General features: G+C 40.1%; 1 protein-coding gene across 2 annotated transcripts in view; it reads left to right on the forward strand.

Annotated features, from left to right (window-relative positions):
* Positions 1-20172, forward strand: part of gabrb1 (gamma-aminobutyric acid type A receptor subunit beta1) — a 40612-nt gene extending 20440 nt beyond the window's left edge. For both annotated transcript variants that reach the window (XM_037538376.1, XM_017690493.2), the window contains 4 exons: positions 13150-13284; positions 15125-15277; positions 16025-16278; positions 17285-20172. In XM_037538376.1, the coding sequence (XP_037394273.1) occupies positions 13150-13284; positions 15125-15277; positions 16025-16278; positions 17285-17632 (890 nt within the window). In that variant the 3' untranslated portion in view covers positions 17633-20172. The remainder of the gene's footprint in view (positions 1-13149; positions 13285-15124; positions 15278-16024; positions 16279-17284) is intronic.
* The last annotated feature ends 3288 nt before the right edge of the window (positions 20173-23460 follow it).

Below are 23460 nucleotides of genomic sequence, written 5' to 3' on the forward strand. Positions count from 1 at the left end.
AGAGTCCGGGTGAACCAATGAAAGAGGGGCACCAGGACGATGGGCAGACATAGTGCAAGTGAGCCTCCTTCGTGTGCAACCCCTGGGATGTGGCGCAGGCTTGTTGGGATGCATACTGTGGAAATCATGGATAAGCCCAGATCTAACACATCCCCAGCCGGCACCCAAGACTGTTCCCCGGGTCCATAGCCTTCCCAGTCTACCAGGTACTGCAGTTTCTCACCACGTCTCTGTGAGTCCAGCAACCTTCGGACAGTGTAGATAGTATTCCAAGTTCTTATGGTCAGTCAAGACAGTGAAAGGATGACTGGCACCCTCTAACCAGTGATGCCATTCTTCAAGGGCCAATTTCACAGCCAACAATTCTCGATCCCTGTAGTTTCTCTCTGTAGGTGATAGTTTATGGTAGAAGAAGGCAACAGGGTGCAGTTTATCCTGAGGACCAGATCTTTGTGATAATATTGCTTCTACCCCTGTTGCCGAAGCGTCTACCTCAACGACGAAGGGTCTAGTGGGATCCGGGTGCGTCAAAATCAGTGCAGAAGTGAACGCCTCCTTCAGGTCCTGGAAAGCCGTGGCTGCCTCTTCCATCCAAGCCAGCTTCCTAGGGTTACCCTTTAACAGAGAGGTTAAAAGAGAAGCCACCGTGCTAAAGTTCCTTATGAATCTGCAGTAAAAATTCACAAAACCTAAAAATCTCTGTAATTCCTTGACAGTGTTGGGTCTGGCCCAATTAACCACTGCCTCCACCTTGTGGTTATCCATGACAATTCCCTGATAACTTATGACATACCCCAGAAAAGAGACATTTCACATTTTCTCAAATTCACATTTCTCACCCTTTAGATACAAATTATTTTCCAAAAGTCTTTTTAACATGGTGCGGACATGTTGTACATGTGCCTTACGAGAAGGGGAATTCACCAGGATGTCATCCAAATATGCAATGATGAACTGACCCAACATATCTCTCTATCTCTCTATCTCCCCCTCTGGAAAACAGAGGGGGTGATAGAGAGCCCAAATGGCCTCACCAGGTATTCATAGTGCTCCCTAGTGGTCAAAAATGCCGTCTTTCACTCATCGCCCTGCCTTATCCTGATGAGATTGTAGGCGCTGCGGAGATCTAGTCTGGTAAAAAAATCTAGCCCCCTGTAACTGCTCCTAGGTTACAGGCACTAAGGGTAAAGGATAAGAGTAATCCTTAGAGATCTGAGTGAGGGCTTGATAATTTATACATGGGTGTAACCCACCATCCTTCTTTTTGATAAAGAAAAAGCTGGAAGCTATTGGTGACATGGAAGGCCAGATAAAACCCTGGTCTGAAGCCTCTTGGATGTAGACATCCAGAGCCTTTTGTTCTTCTTGAGTTAGGGGGTAAACACAGGCTTTGGGAAGTACAGGATCTGCCTTGAGCTCAATAGCACAGTCATATGGTCTATGAGAAGGTAACTTGGTGGCGTTGTGCTTGTTGAATACTTCTACTAGATCTGAATATTCTGATGGGACTTTAAAAACTGAATCTGAATTAGGGCTTTCTATGGTTGTGGAACTCACATTGATGTCTGGGGTGTCGATACAGTTCTGCATACAATATGGGGACCAGTGAGTGATAGTGCGCTCTGATCAGGAAATGGTTGGATTGTGTATCTCTTACCATGGAAGTCCTAAGATGACATCAAATTCAGAATGCTGAATCACAAGAAAAGACAGTTCCTCATAATGGATTGCACTGGCCTGAAGTACTGTAGGAATGGTGGCACATGAGATGGTTCCATGACCGATGGGTTCTCCATCCAGAGCTGAAATCTTTAAATCCTTCTGTAGGGGGGGCTTCCAGTGGTAATGGTGGAGTAGGACGCAATCTGGGTAGCTCCCGCGAATTCCGCTTAAAATTTCACTTAACATGACGCTGAGATGGAAATATCTGAGTAAACAGGCTGTGGAGTGATTCTACACCACTTAAGAGCTTAAGTGTTTCGGTTGGCTTGCGAAAAATGTCCCCGAAAAGAAAGAGAGCACTGAAGAAGAAAGCCAGCATGAGTCCTCGGGCTTGCCGGAGAGCGATGGCGCAGGTGAAAGTGTGCAGCAACAGGTTAACAAACCAATTCTTCAAGCTATACTTTCAGACCTCAGTAAAATGTAAATGTAAAATGTAAAAGTCGGATATCTGCTCTACAATTGATGCCAAGCTTAGAGCGGTTACTGACTCTTTAAGGGGAGAAATTGAGATTTTGTAATCGCATGTTAATGCGAGGATAGACGCGCTGAAGGCGACGGTTGATAGCCACCATGCTACATTAGAGCACGTCGAGCAGTCTACATCAGCTAACTCCGACTCCATCCCAACCCTTCAGGCTCAAGTCTAAACGCTGGCTGCTGAAGTAGTGGACCTTTCTGAGAAATGCCTTGGTCTGGAAGGTCGCTCCAAGAGGCAAAACTTGAGGATTGCAGGAGTACAAGAATGACTGGAGCATGGCCAAAATATGAGGGACTTTGTAGCGGAGTTACTAAAAGACGTGCTCGACCTAGAGGAGCCACCGCTTCTCGACTGAGCCCACCGAGCCCTGCGAGTCCAGTCCGAGGATGGAAGACCTCCGCGCCATCTCATTCTCCGGGTCCACTACAATCATGTGTTGGAGAACATTATGCGCAGGGTCACGGCTAAGCGGAGTCTGCGCTTCAATAACCAGCCCATCTGCATTTTTCGAGACTTTTCCCCGGCGGTGGTTAAACGCCGAGCCGCCTTTACTAACGTCAGGCAGTTGTTGAGGGACAAACCGGGAATTAAGTTCGGCTTGCTTTACCCAGCCAAACTGCGGGTTACATAGAAGGGCACTGAGAAAGTCTTCACTGATCCCACAGAGGCAATGAAGTTTGCACACAAGCATTTTGGGACTGATAAAGGACCGTGAAACTTAAGTAGCCTCTAGATTTGTAGGCTACTTGTTTTGTTTTCCTAGCCGGTCATGGAAGATGCAGGTAACGCTTTGGACTGGATGTTGCAAATTCTATATTTACATAGGTTAAGCGTTTTAATGCTAGTGTTTACCATGTGTGCCATATAATTTCAGCGCTAAAGCATGTATAGCTCTACTCATTCATTTGTCATGCCCGAGATCGATGTTATACTTTATTTTCAATCTGATATTTGGGTGGATCATTCTGCATGTTTTAGCTGAGCTTTTGAGCCTAGCTTCGTATTAACCCAGCGTGTTTATATAGCGGGACTATAATTGGTTGATAAGAGTTAGTCCAGTTGATGGTGGATGGATATTTGTTTTTACTTTTTTCTTTAAGACCCGTTTTACTGATTTGGTTCTCTCTCCACGTGAGTCGTGCTGTACCATTTGTGGTATCAGCCAGACAGTTTTTGTTAGCTTTATATTGGGTTTGTATGGGTGGGGGGTGGGACAATATGAATGCTGCAAATTGTCATAAATCTTCTATTTCTTCTGATTGGATGATGATCTGTCTATACGGTCTTTATGCAGAATGCTCCTGAGAATTCTAGTAGGAATTCAGTCTTATTTGTTTGCTGTTTTGAAAAGGTTTGATCTTGGAGATTCCGTTATAATTCCTTTCGTGTGGGATTACAAAGCATGTAGAATAAGTATCATCTTTGTTAATCTAAATCAGAGGGAGGATTGGCCTTACCAAATTTCATACATTACTATTGGGCAGCCAATGTGAGAAATATTGTCCAACATGTTGAGAATCCATCAGTGTGCACTAATTGTTCGCTGTCATTTTAAATTCTACAGCTCATAATCATTCTTTATGTAAAAGAACCCCTATTATTTATTATACAACCCATATATGGAATCAATTAAGAAGCCACTTCAGTTTTAGGAAAATGTCTTTCTTGCTTCCAATTGCGTCAAACCCTTCCTTCATTCCGTCTACTTTGGATGGTTCATTTGGTATTTGGGAAAATCAGGGATTACGTAAGATTGGAGACTTATATGTGTCTGGGACTCATTTCAGCAGTTGCAGGAGAAGTATAGTATACCTGGAAATCATTTTTTAAAAATATCTTCAGGTCAGAGATTACGCCAAATCATATTTGCCCGATTATACTGCAGCAAAATTAGATAGTCTTGATCAGTGTGTGAAACAGGGAGTAGGAATGAACAGGGTGATTTCTCATCTATATAGTATATTTCAGAGCTTTAAGTCTCCAGGCACGCAATCAATCAAAAATGCATGGGAAGAAGAATTAGGCATAAAAATTTCCGAGGATGTTTGGGAAGCTAGTCTTGAACACATTCATTCTTGCTCTATTAATGCTAGGCACTGTTTGATTCAGTTTAAAATATTACATAGACTACATTACTCAAAGGTAAAGCTGCATAAACTGTTTTCAGATATATCACCTGTGTGATAGGTGTAAGTCAATTGAGGCCATCCTCTCTCATAGCTATGTACCCTGTCCTAAGATTCATAAGTTTTGGGCTGACATTTTTTCAGCCCTTTCTGATATGTTGAAGGTACACCTGGAGCCAGACCCAGTTCTTATCATATTTGGTATATCAGAAGTATTACTGGAGCTCTCCTCAGCTCAGCAGCAGTTGATTTCCTATAGTTTAATTGCTGCTAAAAAACTCGTTCTTAATTTCTGGAAACACGCAGGAGTACCATTGATTAAGCAGTGGATTGCAGAAATGACACATACAGTACAGTTGGAGAAAATTAGGTTTATGCTGAAGGACAAACTTAAATTATATGACAAGATCTGGATCCCTTTAATATTATTCCTTAAAGGAGACTGAAATTAAACAAGACCTACTTTGTACATCCACATCTTACAGGCAGCATTCATGGGAGGGTGGTGGGTTGGGGATATTGGTTTGCTTTGCTTTTTCTGTGTTTTTGTTGAGTTGGATTATTGTTACTGCTTTCATATCATATCTCATTGCATATGTGTCATTCAAGGCAATTGAATTGTGAGCAAAAAACGAAATGCTTCTTAATAAAAATATTGAATCAAATCCTTCTGTAGGGTCTGGACAGGAATCTGGAGTTCCTTCACTAGTCAGTAATGGAAGAAATTTCCCTTGGCTCCTGAATTGATCAGAGCTGAAACAAAAGTAGAGTGTGATCGGCAGGATATCTGAACAGGTAAAATCATAGATCTAGATACCAACCCCTTTGTGGGAACACTCACCGCATTAGCACACGGAGTACACTCCACATGCTTCCCAGGGGTCGGCGCCTTGTATTTATGGGATCTGTTGGGACAGTCCCTAAGCTGATGTTCAGCTTGGCCGCAGTAAAAACATAGGTGATGAAGCAGCCTACGTCACCTTTCTTCTTGAGAGAGCCGAAAGGAATCACAGAGCATGGGTTCCAGGACATCTTCTAATTCCTTTTGTACTTTAAAGGAGTAATAAGATTTCTCAAGGTTCATATATTCTTCTTTCTTCGAGAAATTCGAGAAAAAACAGATTATCTAGCATGATGGCTAACGAGATAAGCTGATCCAAAGAAAGTTTGTCTTCTCTACTGGCCAGTTCATGTAATATTTCAGTGTTGAGCCCTTGACGAAACATTCCGAGTAGCGCTGCCTCGTTCCGTCCACTACTAGCCGCTAAAGTACGGAATTCAAGAGAATAATCTACCACTGAGCGTTTACCCTGACATAGCTGAGAAAACAGGTTTCCACTAATTTTCCCTTCATAGGGATGGTCAAAGACTAACTTAAATTCTTTGAAATTGACTGTAGGTCAGATAATGCAGACTCCAACTAGCTGTAGCCCATTCTTGAGCTTTATCTGCTAGGTGGGAGATAACAAAAGAAATCTTTGACTGATCAGTGCTTACAGGAGAGTTATCAAAAAACACCACACACTGAAGTAGAAATCCACGACATTTGTCCGGGTTTCCTCTAAACTAGTCAGGTTTACTAACAGGAAAAAAGGATGGTGAAGCTTCAGCAGTGGGGAGATGTGTGGGGCTGGCGGTCGGTTCCACCATACTCATCTGTTGCAGTTGGCAAGTCAGTCCTTTCACACTAACCATGAGCTGAGCCAACTGAGCTTGCTGCTCCGCTTGCTGGTGGGCTAAGGACTCTAGGGACTGAGTCACTCCAGAAAGAACATGTTAGTGTTGGCCAAGCAGCTGTCCCTGTTCGGTGGGAGCTTTGTGTAGCGTTTCCAGATCTGCCGTCTGGCGAAGTATTCTGTGACGAGGCGGCAGAACTCAGACACATACAGATCCTTAAAAGAGAGTTTTAATACAAGATCAGGAAATAGGCATACACATAGTCCATAACCTGTCCAAGAGTCGGTAAACTGATCCAGCAACACAGGTGGAAATATAAAGGGGCAAAGACAAAGAGGCAAAAAACGGGTAATCCAGGCAAAAGTCAAACAAGGCAACATGGCAACAAGGCAGTCATAACAAACACTCAGTACAATCTCATAGATGCAATACTTCACAATATACCTAAACTAAGCCTGGGCTTAAATACTAAACTAGACATGCCACATGACACAGGTGAGTCACATTAAAATTCAGGAGACTGTGAACGCTGATAGGTGCTCGAGCATGAGTCCAAAGTCACATGATCTTGCAGAGACTCCTGGGAAAAGGAGTCTGAAAGGGAGTTCACCGGATGCATGACATCCTTTTCGATACATTGATTTCAATCCTTTGACCAGCAGTGAGTCCCTGCAAAGATGAACTATCTTCATATTTGTATGCTTTCTATCGTACCCCAAAAATGTTTGTGCCATACTTGCAGGTACACTATGTGTCCAAAAGTATCCATACAGCCTTTCTAATGAGTGACTTTAGCCACTTTAAGGTGTGCTTGTTGCTAACACAGGCATTTGATTGCAGAAAAAAATCTTATATTATACAAAAGCATTGCCAATAGAAAGGGATGCTCTAGCATGGCCGGATGTGAGTCTAAGATCACCATGGCCAATGCCAAGCATTGACTAGTGTGTTATAAAGCTGCACAGCTTCACATTCTCATCGTTTGGGATGTGCTGGAGTGGCATCCATAGCTAATCATCCAACATTAGTATCTGACCTCACTAATGCTCATTTGGCTGAATGCAGCCAAATCCTAATAACAATGCTCCAGTGTTCAGCCTTCCCAGAAGAGAAGACGCTGTAACTGCAGCAAAGCGGTACAAACTCTCAATTTCTGAAGAAACAGTGAATGAGCAGGTGTTTAAAAATATTTGGATATGTAGAGTATATTAACATCATTGTGTTGGGAAACAAATTGTCAAACCAAGCAGCATTTATTACAAACAGATCATTCCAAGTCTGTGCTTTACAGTAGCCATTCACTCTTAGAAGTAAAGATACTGTGCAGGTGCATATTTCGTTCATCAAGGTACAAACAAAGTAAATGTATCTCAAAGGTACAACAGTGATTTTAAGGCCTAATTGTGAACCTAATGTTTTAAAACAGGGCAATAAAATAAAAAGCTTGAAGACGATTTATGGTACAATTGTGTTCCCTGACCAAAGGTACTCAGGTGTCCTCTTGAGGGTACCACCCCATTTACAAGAAGGTTACTGCCCCAGTGACCCCAGTTCCATACACAAAGAGTCTATCATCAGTTTGACATTGAGATAAATGTGTTTTTCTGATACAAATATTGATTTGTTAAACATTTTATGAAGTAACCTAAAGAACTTCATTAATGTTTACCAATGTATAAACAGCTAAAGTGTCCAAATACTTTTGGAATCATTGTATTTTGTCATTCTGTTAAAACCTCTGCTATGGTCTAACAGAAACCTTGTTCAGGAATAAAACTAGCAACAGCATGGAGAATGTTGTGCTTCATTGTGCTAAAGCTTTCTTGCCTTTGTAGCTACCATGAGGTTATTTAGCACTGATGTCAACTTTTGATCAGCATATGAACATACCAGACAGTGCTTTAGCTTTTTCTTGAAGTGGACATGCTTTTTCTAAATAATTGTTTTTGGGTGAAATATTACTTCTTAAGCTATATTAAACCCCATATGTCCAAAAAGAGGTAAAAAAGCAGGATGAAAATCATAAAAGGGAATGAGGTGGTGATGATGCAATGAGTCCAGCGCAGTGAATGTGTGTCTAGCTTCTTTCTATTAGATACCTGGAGCTCAGCAGCATGGTGGCGCTAATGCAGCACGGCCTCTCCACAGCTTTCCGTTGTTAATAATAGATTCCACCTGCATGCCAAGCTCCCAGCGCTACCCCTGCTCTCCAGAAAGCTATGGAAATGTAGCGCAAAGTGTCTGCTCAATCAGCCTCCATCACGCCGGCCTATATCCAGAGAAGAGCTCAACCTGCACTTCTTATAAGCCACTGAACCAAGCATAGCCATATGCTCTGAATCTGTCTACTGTCTTTTCAAATCTGGGGAGAACAATAGTCTCTGTCTACACTCAGTTTCCTTTATTTGTGTTTTAGACAGCAAAACGCACCATGCTATGTAAGCATTGCAGACCCTCTTGACCCTCTCTGCCCAGAGGAAAACAAGCTGTTGGTTTTGCATGCACAAACCCTGCTTTACAGTCGAGGCACATTAGTATAATGTGTCATTTATCATCTACGATACCTGGAGAGAGGGCAGCTGTGCTAACTGCTGTCTCTTTCTCTACATCACTCGCTCTTTTCCCCACTCCCTGTCCTCCTTCGTCTCTTTCTCTCTCTCTCTCTCTCTGGCTGACGGACAGTGGTTGTAATTGGGCGTGCGCTCTGCTGGGCAGACAGCTGTATCGCTGTGAGGCTACTGTCATGTCAGCAATTGGAGACACAAATCACAACATGCAGGAGAAAACCGCTGCACCGATATCACAGCAGACACTGAGCAGGACATTTTAATCATTCTCCCAGGATTTCATGACACCAACATGAAGGTGTGGCAGACTACCTATGCATATGAACTCACACTCGAGCTGCAGCTCAAGGTCCCAACCACATTAGCAAGACTGCTAATGGAATCATAGTAAATGTAACTGAAAAAAATGCTCTAGTTGATGGAAATTTGTATGTTTAGATTATCCATGCTTTCCATGCAGGAAGCCTATTTTATGACTTAACTTTTGTCAAGCGTATAGTACTGTGCAAATCCCCCCCTTTCATTTATTTACTTTCCCATCAAAACACCCATTAAAGGAACATTACGTAACCTTAAAATAACAGATCCAAAACCTTTTTGATGATACACACATTTATAATAAGGAACACACTTGCTATAATAGGCCCAAAAAACCTGTTATAGCACTATGTAACTTAGGAGGAACAGGCACAAGACCTCTCGTATGAACTGCATAAAACTTTTTACGGCACAACATAACACCAGAAAATATGGTTCTTCAGCTATCTATAAGAAGTAGTTTTGTTTTACTAGCGTGGACATCATGATAAAGGCTGCGAAGAGATGTTGTCACAGTAGGCGTGCAAAAGAAAAAAAGAGAATGACTGAACAAGAGACTGGAAAAGAGTAAATCTTGGACTGGATTTTATTCATTGGTGATTTTATTTGCAAGACTAACAGGAAAATAATCCGACAGCAGAGTTTACATTCTTGCCAGTGTTCTTCATGAAAGATGGCGACGTAGGCTGTGACCTTATCTGTGTCATTCCTGTCTCATAGAGTTTTTCTGAATGCCAAAAGTCATTTAACTTTGGTCCCGTTTTGGGCTGGCATGCAAAGTAATACGCTGTTCTCACACCAAAAAGTTTGGCCAGTCTTTGTCAGCCTCATGCCAAATAAGCCTTGAAAGTTTGCAACCTCCTGTGATAAAATCCTGTAATATTGCTCTGCCTATTAGGTTCCTAACATGGTTCTTTCTCCTCCAATGTGGTTTTAGCCACTGCTGTGCCGAATTACGCAGAATCTGACTCCCCTTTGCAAGTTACACACACTTTATGTGGGTATTTGGACACTGCAGAATACACTCACGATTTCAGTTATTTACACATAGAAACAACCAAAATCATGAGTTTAATCTGTAGCATCCATATGCCTGTGTGAAATGCATGTAAAGGGGAGGTAGTTTCTTTATTTTTTCAGCTCGTCGACAAATGCTCATATATAGCTGTCCCTGAGGGGGGCTCAAAGCACAATTTGTATTTTTGACAGTGATGTAAAACTTAAATACTCTCTGTAACTGTAGGGGGACCCCAAAAGTAAAAAATAGTGCTGCTTTAAGTTAGTCACTTGCTTTTAGTTTTTCAAAGAAATCTGTTTTTTCTTTTCTATTTTTGCCTTAGAAGTTGCATTTTGTGCTTCTCATGATCCAAGTAATGCCAAACACATTCATTTATGTTGTTGACAGTCCCTTGTTATGATCTTCTCAGCAGTGAGTTTGGGGTTGATATCTTCTTGTTGTTTTCTAATCAAATATTTTCCACATGGCACTGTGTGCTTTATTAGAATTTGTTTGTACTTATCAGCTTTCGTGATGCCTTCAGTCAAAAAGAAATCACCAAATCCAGATGGTCTTGTACATCCCACACTTGCACTGCTGCATGCTTTCTGATGGTTCAAAAAGTCTTTCCACTGTTTCAGCATTGTACATACTGCCTTCTGTTACTTCCAAAGATCACAAATTTAGACTTAAGTCCATAAAACCTTACTCTACAACTCAGATGTCTAGTTTCAATGTTGTAGTGCAAATTTTCTTCTTTTTGTCCATTTCCTTTTCTTAGTTACATCTTCTTGACAGCTACCCTTTAGACCAGGGGTATTGAATCTTATTACCTATGGGCAGGTGTGGTTGCAGGTTTTCATTCCAACAAAACAGGACAACATATGATGAGTTGTTTGAGGACCAATTGATTGAACAAGTAAAACGAGAATTTCTCCTGCTTATTTGGAATGGAAACCTGCAGCAACACGAGCCCTTGGTAGAAAAGACTCAAGGCATTGAGTTGTTTACTTACAGTGGAAAAATGGGATTTTACCACATGAGCATGACTGCATATGGAAAAGTAGTAAATGTCACAAGCTTGATTTTCTCCTCTATCTGGTCTGGTGGTCTTACACAGCAGTTGGGAGTTCCATATTCCACATTTTTTATGAAAATTATTGAAATCCAGTTTTGGAAGCTCATTTTTTACACTTATTTTCCTTTGACTTCCCCCTTCTTAATCCAAGTGGATTATCTTATATCTGATCTCCTCAGAAATATCTTAAAATATTCAGCTATGGCTGCTAAGGTGAATAAGTTTACTTACTGGTGTGAATGTTAGAATGTGTTTGAAGGGGAACATAATACCTGTGAGAGTTTTAGGAACAGCTGTTGTTGGGAGGACACAGCTTTGACGCATTGGTTGGTAGAATGGAAGTATTGAGGTGGCAGTAGGTGAAACAGAATGCAGAGCTGCTTTGTCCATCTGTGTTAGCGGTATCAACATCCACCAGGTACATGTGCACAGTAAGAAAGAGTGGACAAATTAAATATTGATGTGTTGGAGCATTTTATGTTATTTTATCTTAAAAAATGTTTCCTGCTTTGTTTCTGACACGGAAATGTTAATAAATTGTACTTAATGGTCTTTTTGACAGATTGAATTGATTAAACAAAGGGGTGGTCTTTGGCTTTTGCTGAGTGTTCTATATTTATTCTAGACAGTGCCAAACAGAAAAAGACTATATTTTTAAGCATTGCGGTATCATAAGTGAAAACTTAAGCTGGAAAAGTAAACAAGAGGATTAGTTATTCTGATGTATGTCAATGTTAAATGCGTTGACAGGGATGTGGTAGGTTTCCTCATGGTAGATGAGGCCCAGAAACCTAGAATTAAATCTAAGTTAGCCCTACATGTTTCAGAAGCTTCCACACAAATTTGAGATGACCATGAGCAATGATAAATGTTGCCAAGTGTAGTGGAAAGATTGCTTGTGGAACTGTTTTGGAGTGATGGAGCTCCATCCAGTACCTTTGGAATGAACTGGAGTGCTGTATGTGGCCTGGAACTAATCACCCAACATAATGACCTGACCTCACAAATGCTCTTCTGACTGAGTGCAATCAGTTATCACCAGCACTGGTTGTAACACCTAATCAGAAGGTTTTGCTACTGCAGTTAAGTAGGAACAAACTGCCTATTAATACCCTTCATTTCAGAAGAAATGTTGGACAAGCAAGCATCTGGATACTTTTGAACATAAAGTATAGTTGTAGTTATAATCACTGTCTTTCCTCTGTTGTCTCCATGCTCATGTCTCCTATGACGAAACTGGATGAAGAATAAGGGAAGAGGACTATAATAAGCCTCTGTTCCATAATTAAGCTGTAATATGCTGGAGTGCAGTGTTCTTCTTTAGATAAGTGACGGAACTCTGCAGGGAAGGAAAATCCTGTCGGTTCAGCCTGAATGAGGAGTTCTCACAGAGCTGTTCCCACTGTTTCAGCACTGTGCAATCACACACTGATTTAGTGCCCAGACAAGAGGAAGTGTGGGAACAGGTGACTGGCACCCCTATCTCTCTCTTTCTGTCTCTTTCCTGGAAGTGTGACAGGAGCACTGAGCATGAGCTTCACATCCAGGTTTGGCAGCAGATCCTCTCAAATGCATATTCAAACAATATGAATTTTCAGAAATTTTACAATTATTAAAAATAATTTAGAAAGCTGATGGTGTTATTAATATATTATAGGCCAAATGTGTTCATAATATTATATATTGGATGGGAGGGCTAAATAACAAAATTACACAATCTAGAAATCCTTGCTTTACATCTAGCTTGGGTAAGAGGTAAGTCAATCCCATTTTAGCCCATTTGTATTTTTTTTTATAACCTTTTGGTGGTGCTGGTTCATGATCACCTGAGTACTAACTTAGAACACCTGTGGACTATGTCATGTGACCTATGGTAGATAGCATTTAAGCCCGGGCTTAGCATTGTAGGGTTGCGAAGTACTGAATTCTTGTGACCTACAGAGCGGTTTCTCATGTTTGCCTTCTTGTGTGTTTTGATCATTGCCTTGCCTTCACCTTTGCCTTGTCCTTTTTGTACTGTCGCCTATTTTGATTGCTCCGTGTTCTGGACTGTTTTGTGACTACAAATTTGGTTTTCCCTCTGGTTAATATTAAATCTACCATTTATCAAGATCTGCACTCATCTGAATGTAACACTATGTATGTTCATGCATGTATGTCTCTCTCTCTCTCTCTCTCTCTCTCAGATGGCTACACCACAGATGACATTGAGTTTTACTGGCAGGAGGGGAGTTCAGTAACAGGAGTGGACAACATTGAGCTGCCACAGTTTTCCATCATCGACTATAAAACTTTATCTAAGAAGGTGGTATTTGCCACAGGTACACTTAACGTTTCTGCTGTGTAATTTAACCCTTTCATAACATAGACTTATACAATTATTAACCTGATGACTTGTTAGTCTGTAATTACTATGTAGTTCTGTACCTATGAGAGTGAGGAATCATAGTGCAGGCCTACATACAGGCACTTGCAGTATGAAAGTGGAGAATAGAGTCTCTACGTCTGGGTTTAGTGTTTAGAAGTATGTACTGTAATTTAAGTAACTTCTTTAACATTTCCATTCTTTTAAATGTAAACATTTAAAAATACCCAGATGTATATTACTTAAAGTCAACCTGAAATCAAAACCTTCTTTACATTCTGTCTATAAATATATACATTTTACCCACCTTTAAAATATTTGCTGGTCTTTGATTATAGCATTGTGCACCTTTGTGCACCTAACGCCACACTCAAGCATCATCAAGAGAAAATGCTCAGCTTGCTCAGGGAACCTTACTCACAACATGTTTCACTTTGAAATATGCATTGACATTGACGAAATTCACATTGACATTAATTATTTCTCTTGAACTGCAAGAGGGAGCCAAAAGTTGAAAGAACCAAGAAACTGAAAAGTGAAAAAATGGTATAAGTTTTTAATCTTGCACAGTTCATGCTGGAACACCTGTAGAACATACTAGAACATACTGGAATTATTTTTATGGACACAGCAACAGTATTCAAAGGAAATGCAGGGATATTACACATATCTATCCATAATGATCTTCACTACAACCCCCAGCAGCCCAGAAGGATAAACGGTTTAGAAAATGTGTGTGAGTTGGAGCCAAATTTGACAAAAATTGTGCCACTATCCACTTACTTATACCACTGTATATGCAAGGTGCAACATATAATAGGTCCTGTGGTGTCCAGAACTACCTAATTAAACTCTTGGACTAACCTTTCCTGAGTGTCTTGAAATCAGAATTCTGGGGGTTCCCTAAAATTAAGCTAGATATTATGCTGTAATTGTTTAACCTGTTTCACCCACAATCAGTTGGCTTCTGTTTTTGATATTCTTGGCTAACTAGATATGTAGTACTGGTCTGACACAGGTTGGCGCTGCTGTAGCACTCAGTTGGTCCTTTATAGCCTAGAAACTGTTACTTTGTCTGGAATACCTCTGAAAAACCTTACAGTATGACATAACATATTTGTAAATTTGAAGACTTGCCCGTTTTCCCAAGAGTTTGGTGGAAGGAGTGAATTGTCTCTTATTTCTCAAACAGAGAGATGTGCGGGATCTTAGTTAATGTGTGGTAGAGTACATTACCAAATTTAAAAAAGACAAATTACAGAAGATGAATTGGCAGACCCTGGCGATCTGTCCAGGGTGTATCCTGCCTTCTGCCCGAAGACTGCTGGGATAGGCTCCAGCACCCCCCCGCGACCCTGACGGAGAAGCGGCTTAGAAAATGGATGGATGGATGGATGGATGGAATTGTCAGACCAAACATTTTGTTGCCATGTTGTTCATTGCGAATGAGTTGGAAGCTAGTCAGTACTGGAGTAGTCAGCCAACATGGACCCCCACCCCCCCTTAAACTTGGTCAGCAAATGTTTGGATATAAATTGGTGTCTTTTGAATAGTGGTGTGCAGAGGTGGGGTCTGAGGTGGGGTCATAGGGGAAATCTGATTGGCTCCTTAGGTGCCAGCATCAATTTCATCATCTGAACAAAAGCAGTAATGACTACAGAAGGACTGTAAGATTATTGCAGCACTTGGTCAGAAGCTGTTTGGATGTAAATCTGTCTGCACTGGACAAAATGATGTCAGGGCATGTTTGTTGTGAGTGTCCCCCACAGACATGGTCTTCCTCCTCTCTTTCTCAGGGTCGTACCCTCGTCTGTCCCTGAGTTTTAAGCTAAAGAGGAACATTGGATATTTCATCCTGCAAACCTACATGCCATCAAACCTAATCACCATCCTGTCTTGGGTCTCCTTCTGGATCAACTATGATGCCTCTGCAGCACGGGTAGCTCTAGGTGTGTAGTGTGTGAGTGTCTGAGTGTGTGAGTGTGTAGCAATAGGACAACATTTTATACTAATGCGAGTCTCACATCACATAAACCATATTGATGGTGTTGACACTTAGAAGTTGAGATATATTACTGTTATATTTGAATGAAATTATGTAATTACATGATCAATTACATAAGTATATAAAGAACTGCATTTACAGAAAATGTATATACTGGATGGACTTTTTCCTGTTTCTTTTGAGGTCAACAAATGACAAAAAGGGACAAAATATAAAGTATATATTTTCATTTCAACAAAACAACACTACATACAGTCATATGCAAAAATAAAATAGATTTTCTACATAAAAATAGGTTTCTGCAAATTTTAGAGCACAATTTCTGTTTATTTGCTATTTTTTCAAATATGTTAATATCATAAAATAAACAGTAATTGTGTATGCTCAGACCTTAGCATTCAACTTTTATATAATTTTATGAAAAAATACAATTAATACAAAAAATTTTGCATCAATTGAAAATTAAGAATTTTTTGTTTGTCTGCTTAACAGAATTTCTGTTTCAATGAGCTATAAATGAGAAAGTATTCATCCTGAATTAAACCACACTTCTGTTACTGCTGGACATAACTGCAGCTTCTATGGGTTCGGTTATATGTTTCACCCCAAATTAACTCGAATGATTACATGATACAGAAATTACATGACAATTCAACCCATGAAACTCTGAGGTTTCATTGTATCTCTGCAGGAATCACCACTGTGCTGACCATGACTACCATCAACACTCATCTACGGGAGACGCTTCCTAAGATCCCCTATGTAAAGGCCATAGATATCTACCTAATGGGCTGCTTTGTCTTTGTCTTCTTGGCCCTGCTTGAATATGCCTTTGTCAATTACATTTTTTTCGGCCGAGGCCCACACCTACAGAAGAAGGTGGCGGAGAAAGCTGCTAAGAGCAACAATGAGAAGAGCAGGCTGGAGAGTAACAAAGTCCAGGTGGTAAGATTCATCTTTAAGCACTTTTTTCAAATTTCAGAATCCTCTGAATGCATGGGAAATTACAGTGATTTTAGGTGAACATAAGTGCTGAATGGAACTTTATGGACACAGCAGCAGAGGTCAAGAAAATCCAGTGATCATACAGATCTAAGGCAAATGACTGAGCTACCATGCACCCGAGTGGCACAACCATCTAAGCGTTGACCCTATCATCAGCAGACTGCGAGTTCAATCCTTGGTGATGCTACAGCCATCTGTAGCCGGCAGTTAAAGAGAGCACAATTGGCCTCACTCTCTGGGTGGGTAGGGTGGATCCACCACCCCCAATCACTCAACACGATGCTAGTCAGCGCAGGCGTCTGTAAGCTGACGTAGCTGAAGTGGCAGTTGGCACTTTCCTCCAAGTGCGTTCAGTAGTCCTATGATGCTGCGTGAGCGGCAGTTCGTAAAGAAGTGGTGGCTGGTTTCGCAGGTCTCAGAGGAAGCCTGTGTTAGCCTTCACCCTCCTAGTGTTGATAGCATCGTGTGAATGGGGGAGTCCTAACTAGCGGGTGGAATTGAAAATGACTAAATTGGGGAGAAAATTGGGGAGAAAATTGGGTAAACACCCCCCCCAAAAAAAAAAAAAAAAAAAAAAGTGGTTCACAGAAGACGGGTCCTGGGGCAGTGACTGAAGACTGGCCTCAGTGAAAATCTGCCTGGCCCCTTCAACGCTATTGGGAACCTGGTGTGGTTTTGCCCTGGTTCCCATACAATTTCTCTATCACTTCAGCAGTTATCAATTATTGCAATTACAATGAGTTTAGAAATGATAAATTATGTCAATAAAAATGTGCCTAGAAATTGGAAATACATTTAGTTAGAGCGTGTTTTTTAGCTTCTCAACAGGAATTGTGGTCTCTTTATAGCCCCACCTAAAAACAAAATATCAAAACTGCCAGTTGTTGTCCTCCCTCAACTTCTCTCTCCTAAACTCCGTCTTTCTTTCACTCTTTCCCTTCTAAAGGTGGACGCCCATGGGAACATTCCACTCACCAATCTTGATCTGCGCCTCACCGGTGCTGAGATGTTGGGCAGTCTTGGAGACCCTCGGAACACCATGTTTTCTTACGACAGTGCCAGCATCCAGTACCGCAAGCCCCTGACAGGTCGCGACCTGTATGGTCGGCCCACTGCTTCCTTGGAGCGGCCGATCACACACAAGAAAAGCCGCTTGAGGAGACGAGCCTCTCAGCTGAAGGTGAAAATTCCAGATCTGACGGACGTGAATGCCATTGACAAGTGGTCCCGTGTCATCTTCCCCATCACCTACACCTTCTTCAACCTTGTGTACTGGCTTTACTATGTCCACTAGGGGGCAGCGGTGCACTTGGCTCAGCATTCACTCATTAGGTCTGGCCAGGCTCTCTCAACAATCATGTGCTTGTGACTTTTTTTGTCACAACATGGTCTTTTCCTCTGTAAATATGTTGGAATATAGTGATAAATAAATACATATATACAGATTAGGGAAATATGATTTTAAAGCAGCAATTTAAGTCAAATTTAAAATTTTATCCTGCCTTCTATAAGCTATTGAGTCATTTAGATAGTATAGCTTAAATTAGTTTTAAATAGGACACTGGAATTCAGCACTTTATGATGGCCCCTGCTCCATGTGACAGTGGATTGCAGGGGCGTAGCAGGTGTGTAAAGGCTTTTTTTGTGTAGTGAAGAAACACTTCTTTTCACACACCGTGCATGAATGCACCACAGCTCAAATACCCCAAAGCAAGAACAAGGCTCAACCCAGCAGCATTTAAAGTGTTTTCAGCCTTTTCAGCTTAAGCCGTCTCACAAAGTTAGTTCTTAGTGTCTGTATCAGCCTTTTAAACTTCGCTCTGCTTTGAAACAGAGTGCGTTTTGCAAAAGTACGTTCACAGTGGAATCACGGTCGCAGAGGTATCACTGTGAACAAGGAAAGCAAGACAATTAAGGACATTACAGCTTTTGAGTCTTGTGTGTGTGTGCTAGCACTTTTTGTGCACTATGTTCAGTACTTACTAATTCGGTCTTTCACAGTCACGCTTAACTCTTGTACCCAGTTTCTTACAACAGACAAATCAGCTGACATACAGCATACAGGGATCTATCAGTACACTAATGAAATATGTTAAAATATTTCTCAATTTTTTTTTGTCATCAAGCAGTCAGGTATTAAAAGATGATGTCACCATTAGGCCTGGGTGAAGGAATCTGTTATCAGTGATGACTGACAAGTAATGACTGACCAATTTAAGCAGCTAGGTAAATCAGATTAAATAATATGTATACATGTTTTGTTTCCTTTTACTGTTAAACAAAACATTAATGTGGGGGTTAATAAACTATGGAGCCCTTGATGTGCCATTGTGCAAAAAATACAATGTAATTTTTTAACACTGCTGTTTAGGGGATCTGTAACAAGCCATTCAGCTACTGTAGAGTAAATTTTCCTGTGTCTCTGCTTTGGGCGATTCCAGCGTTCTTCTCAAAGTCATTCAGAGTGGTTTGATTTGAAATGCACCATTCTGTTGAAACCTGATGGATCTGAATTCTTCACAGTGGTGGTTGGAACCAGGGATTGTAACATGTACACACAAATATGGCAATTTTATTTGTTGTCCACAATGACTGCTGAATCTAGATGTGTCTTCTGAGTTTTTCTATGTATTACTGATAATGGTAAAATAATTGTAAATCTGAAAAAATCTAATTTCACTGAGATCTCATGAATGTATCAAAACAAATGAAAACAATGTCTGAGGCATCAGGCAGTGTATATGTAAGCATTTGGCGTAAAAAAACTTTATGTGATGGACCTTTTTTGGAGGCATTACACTCTTCAGATGTCTGGTTCCTATCAGCATCACTGAGAAAAATTATGATTCAGTTTCACTAAAACGGAGTGTCACATCAAACCACTGTGAATTCATTTCTTTATCCTGGTGGTTTTTATGAGTTGTAAATTAAGACAATATAATACTAAATGGTTTCTCACTGTCATCGATAGCTGATTGACTCTGCTATAACAGCAGAAAGCTTTTCTCATTTTTAAAAATATGTAAATCATATCAACGTAGCTTTGGTACTCATTCATTTAGATCACGGTTTTGCATAGTGACAGTTCTCCAGCAGGAGGTGATATTAGTACACAAATCTGCATGAGTGCACACCAGCAGGAGCACACAAATACAGTAACAGCTTTGGTGGAATAGTTTTCAGGAAAAAAAAAGTTCTGGTATTTAGCATTAAATTATTAAATATATGCTTAAGTTTTTCATACAATTAGTTAAAAATATATAAGCATATAAAAACATAAGCAAAATGAAGAATAAAAACTAGGCCTAAGCTGCAGGTAAGGGTGAGGTGAGATTATCGATAATGCTGATTTTTTAACAAAATAAAGTGCTAATTATTTGTAGATATCACCCAGGCCTTCTCACCACAGTTTTGATGAACAAGTCTAAGAGTCGTTGGCCATTTTTTGTTGCAACAGGGCGAGTTTATATTGATAGAAGCCCTGTGCCAATGTTGATGGCTGAGAAAACAAAATGATTCATTTTTACTGTCACTCCTCTTCATAGCATCATGCTTTGACAGTGTAAGAAAACCACAAACACCTGTCCTACACTGGATACATACCACTGAATGACCACCATGACCTCAGAGAGGACGTGTCCTCTGCTAGAAATGTATGTTAATGTAGATGATTTGTGACATGAGTGTCTATCTCTCTTTACATTTAGCTTTAAACACATGCACTGTGACTTATGTGGTACCCAGGCTCACCACACACAATAAAAAAAAAAAAAACCTAAACAAAAAAAGCAGATAGATCTAATCGACGTGCTGTTACTTCTTCTGGCTCGATTTGTGCCTTTGAATCAAAATTGCGACATTTTACAGGGTTTGACATACAGTATCAGCATCAGTTAATGAACTTTTCTAAAGGAAAACTCAAGGTTACCATGATATTGATAATATCACTGTCTTGGGCTTTTGTACAATGCTCTGCATTAACACTATAGATTGCATAGAGGTGTTACAGAGTAGCTACTAGAGCAACATTCCAGCATTTCAGTGACAATCTATGAAGAGCAGCTTTAGGATTGACTGTCAGCAAAATCTAACTGGCTCTTTCGCTGGCATCTGGCATTTTAAGAACGGAGACACAATCCAAAATACATACACGTAGGCCTGTCATGATTATGAAATTTTAGCTGATGATTTATCACCATATAATCATTGCAATTAACATTAATAGTTTGAATTCAACTATTAGAGTGCAAGATTGAAGTGGCCAAATTAGCTGATTAGCCGTTTTGCTTCAGTACTTGATAGGGCCCAACTCAATATAGAAAAATGGAAGAAAAAAAGGAAGAATAATCTCTTTCAATCACCTTTCTTAGGTCTAAAATGGGCTGCATAGATATAGATAAAGGACACATTTAATGAACCAATTCAATAATGCAAAATGTTATTAAGCAAAACCAAAAGAAAAGCTTGGCAAAAAAAAAAATGAAATGCACATTTTCAAAGGTCAAATAAATAAAAAATATTTTACATGCCCTCAACCGCTGCACTGGTAAACATCTTGTAGCGCTATTCAGAAGAAGTTATCAGATTTTGTGAGGTGGTTGATGGTCTAATGGTAGAGGTGGTAAGCCAGCAAACAGAAGGTTGTGAGCCCAGTCCCAAATGATGCCCTCTGGTTCCCCTCAAAGGCTCAATAATGTGCAGATCTACCACAAGGGTAGTTGGTTTAAGTGCCAGCTTGGTCCTAGACTGCATATAGTTAGGCAGCAAAAAGCATTTTCTGCTTGCTTTTCTTTATGTGCATTTGCCTCCACCCAACTGATGAAAACACAAGCTATTATGTAATAATGGTGACAGGCCTACATACTCAGTCATATACATACTCACAGTTATAGCAGAATATGCATGTCTGTACACACACTCACCTATTTGAAGCTTATAAACACTCAAATTACACACAAAGTGGAAGACTTGATGGAAAAACATAACCTGCTTTGAAGATAACTGGCCTGGTGTTTTCTACCACAGCAGATGCCAAAAAAAGATGAAACATACTGAGGGTCTCTTTAAAACATCATTCAGATGAAGCTGTTTATGTAATATAGCTGTAAATTGCTCTTTATTCATGCTCTTTATCTTTGTGCTCCCATACTGATGCTGGTGTGAATGAGTGAGACAGTGGAAAGTGTGAGTGAGACTGAGAGATGTGTGTGCGTGTATGTGTGTGTACGCCTAAGCACAGTAAGCACAGTTGTTCTTAAGAATCCTTTGTCTTAAACCATGAGAACTTTTGAAGGATTCTAATAAACTGTTTCACCAAACCAGTGCCACTTGTGTCCTGTGAGTTTATGCAGTTGTGCCTGTAGGTCTCTTAGGAGGAATATTCCAGTGATTTTTAACCTTATCTGTAGATTATGAACCTGAAGTGAACGGTTGATCAGCATGGACAGTATTGTTGGCATACCTCTCTGTACTTACGAAAAGAAAAACACCCACCAGTGGAAAAAACCTGCTATAACTCAGTGGGGAGGTGCTGTAACAAGGGCCTTTTCTTATCTTATCAAAGTTGTATGCAAAAGTTTGGGTGCATCTGGTCAAATGACATCTTGCTGATGTGAAAATAAGTCAACACATCCTCTACAGAGAACACACTTCTGTACATTGTAATGAAAAATTACTGTTTATTTAATCAATTGAACATATTAGGGAAAGAAAATTAAACATAGTATGCAAGCAAATAAACATGATTTGCAGAAAAATGTCATTTAAATTTGTTCTGTGTAGAGAATGTCAACTTGTTTATATCCACAAAACAAGCCATTTGACTGTTCAAACTTTGGCATATGAATGTATATGGAACCACTCTTATTGTTCCTGGTAACAAGCTTGATGCTACAGTTGTGGCAGATGGAGAAAATGGAGTATTTCTTTAAATGCTAATTCCCATTTATTATTTGTTGGAGTGCTTCATAGAACCACTCATAACTAGATACTTATACAGCTGTGACATACTGTATCTGCTGGAGAACGTTATTTTCATCATAACTCTCTTTGAGAATAACATCTCACTTTGCCCTGGCCTGGAGTGAAGAGTTAGAAGATTCTTTACTTAGATTAGTCTCCTCTGACGGAACAGAAGATCCATATCACACAGCCGTGGGCTGTAGCAGAAGGGCTGAGGGGTTTAACACCAGCCTAAAGAAAAATGCAGCTTATTTAAGAATCAATTCTTGCCCCATCACCCCATCACACACTTGGATGGCTTGCGTTCTCCTGAGGGCTGGACTAATGGACCGATCTGACACTTAATAGAGTAAACGCTCAGCCAGAACTGGGAGCAAAGATGATAAAGAAAACTCTAATCAAAATATTATCTCTTGCTCAGAGCTGAGCAGCAGTGTATCTGCCAAGAGCATCTATGAGTGTAGTGCATTGCTTGCATGTATTTAACTTGAATTTACTCACATTGATGCTTCAGAAACTACAATGAGCCTACGCTACAGTACATCTTATGCTCATTGCCTATACTATTTTATAAGATATACCATTATAGATGAGAATTCCCAGTTGTAGTTTATAGGCTGGTAACCACTTAAAGGGCCTAAATCCTCATTTTTTTGTATTTATATTTTTCCTTGAGGTACACATATAATTAATATATATAACAAATAATTAATGTTTACATGATCATTTTCTAACCTTTTTTTTAATCTCTTAAAATTCAACAAGCTGTTTTTGTTGCTGTACCTTTAAGACATTAATATATGGTAAAGATCTCTGTTCCGATTAGCTGCCATATATTGTGCCTCATTCAAAAGGCACTCCATGTTGAAACACTCAATTTCAGCAAGAGTCAACAGGGTTAAACTGCTGTAGACTGAACGGGCAGATATACGCAAATGTGCTGTTTTTTTGTGAAATCACAGAAACAATGAATTCAAAACAAGCTAATTTTACAGCTTAGTTTCCATACACAGACTGTGCGTGCTGGGGAGTGAAAGATATGATTTGTAACTTTTAACAGTTATGTTTGTTAAACAATTTTAACATACTACATCAAACTATTATTGCAAACAGTTTTCCAAAACATGACCTTTCAAACACAACACATCTACCCTAAACCTG

This window comes from Pygocentrus nattereri, chromosome 5, assembly GCF_015220715.1.
Source record: "Pygocentrus nattereri isolate fPygNat1 chromosome 5, fPygNat1.pri, whole genome shotgun sequence".
In the NCBI taxonomy this organism is placed as follows: Eukaryota; Metazoa; Chordata; class Actinopteri; order Characiformes; family Serrasalmidae; genus Pygocentrus; species Pygocentrus nattereri.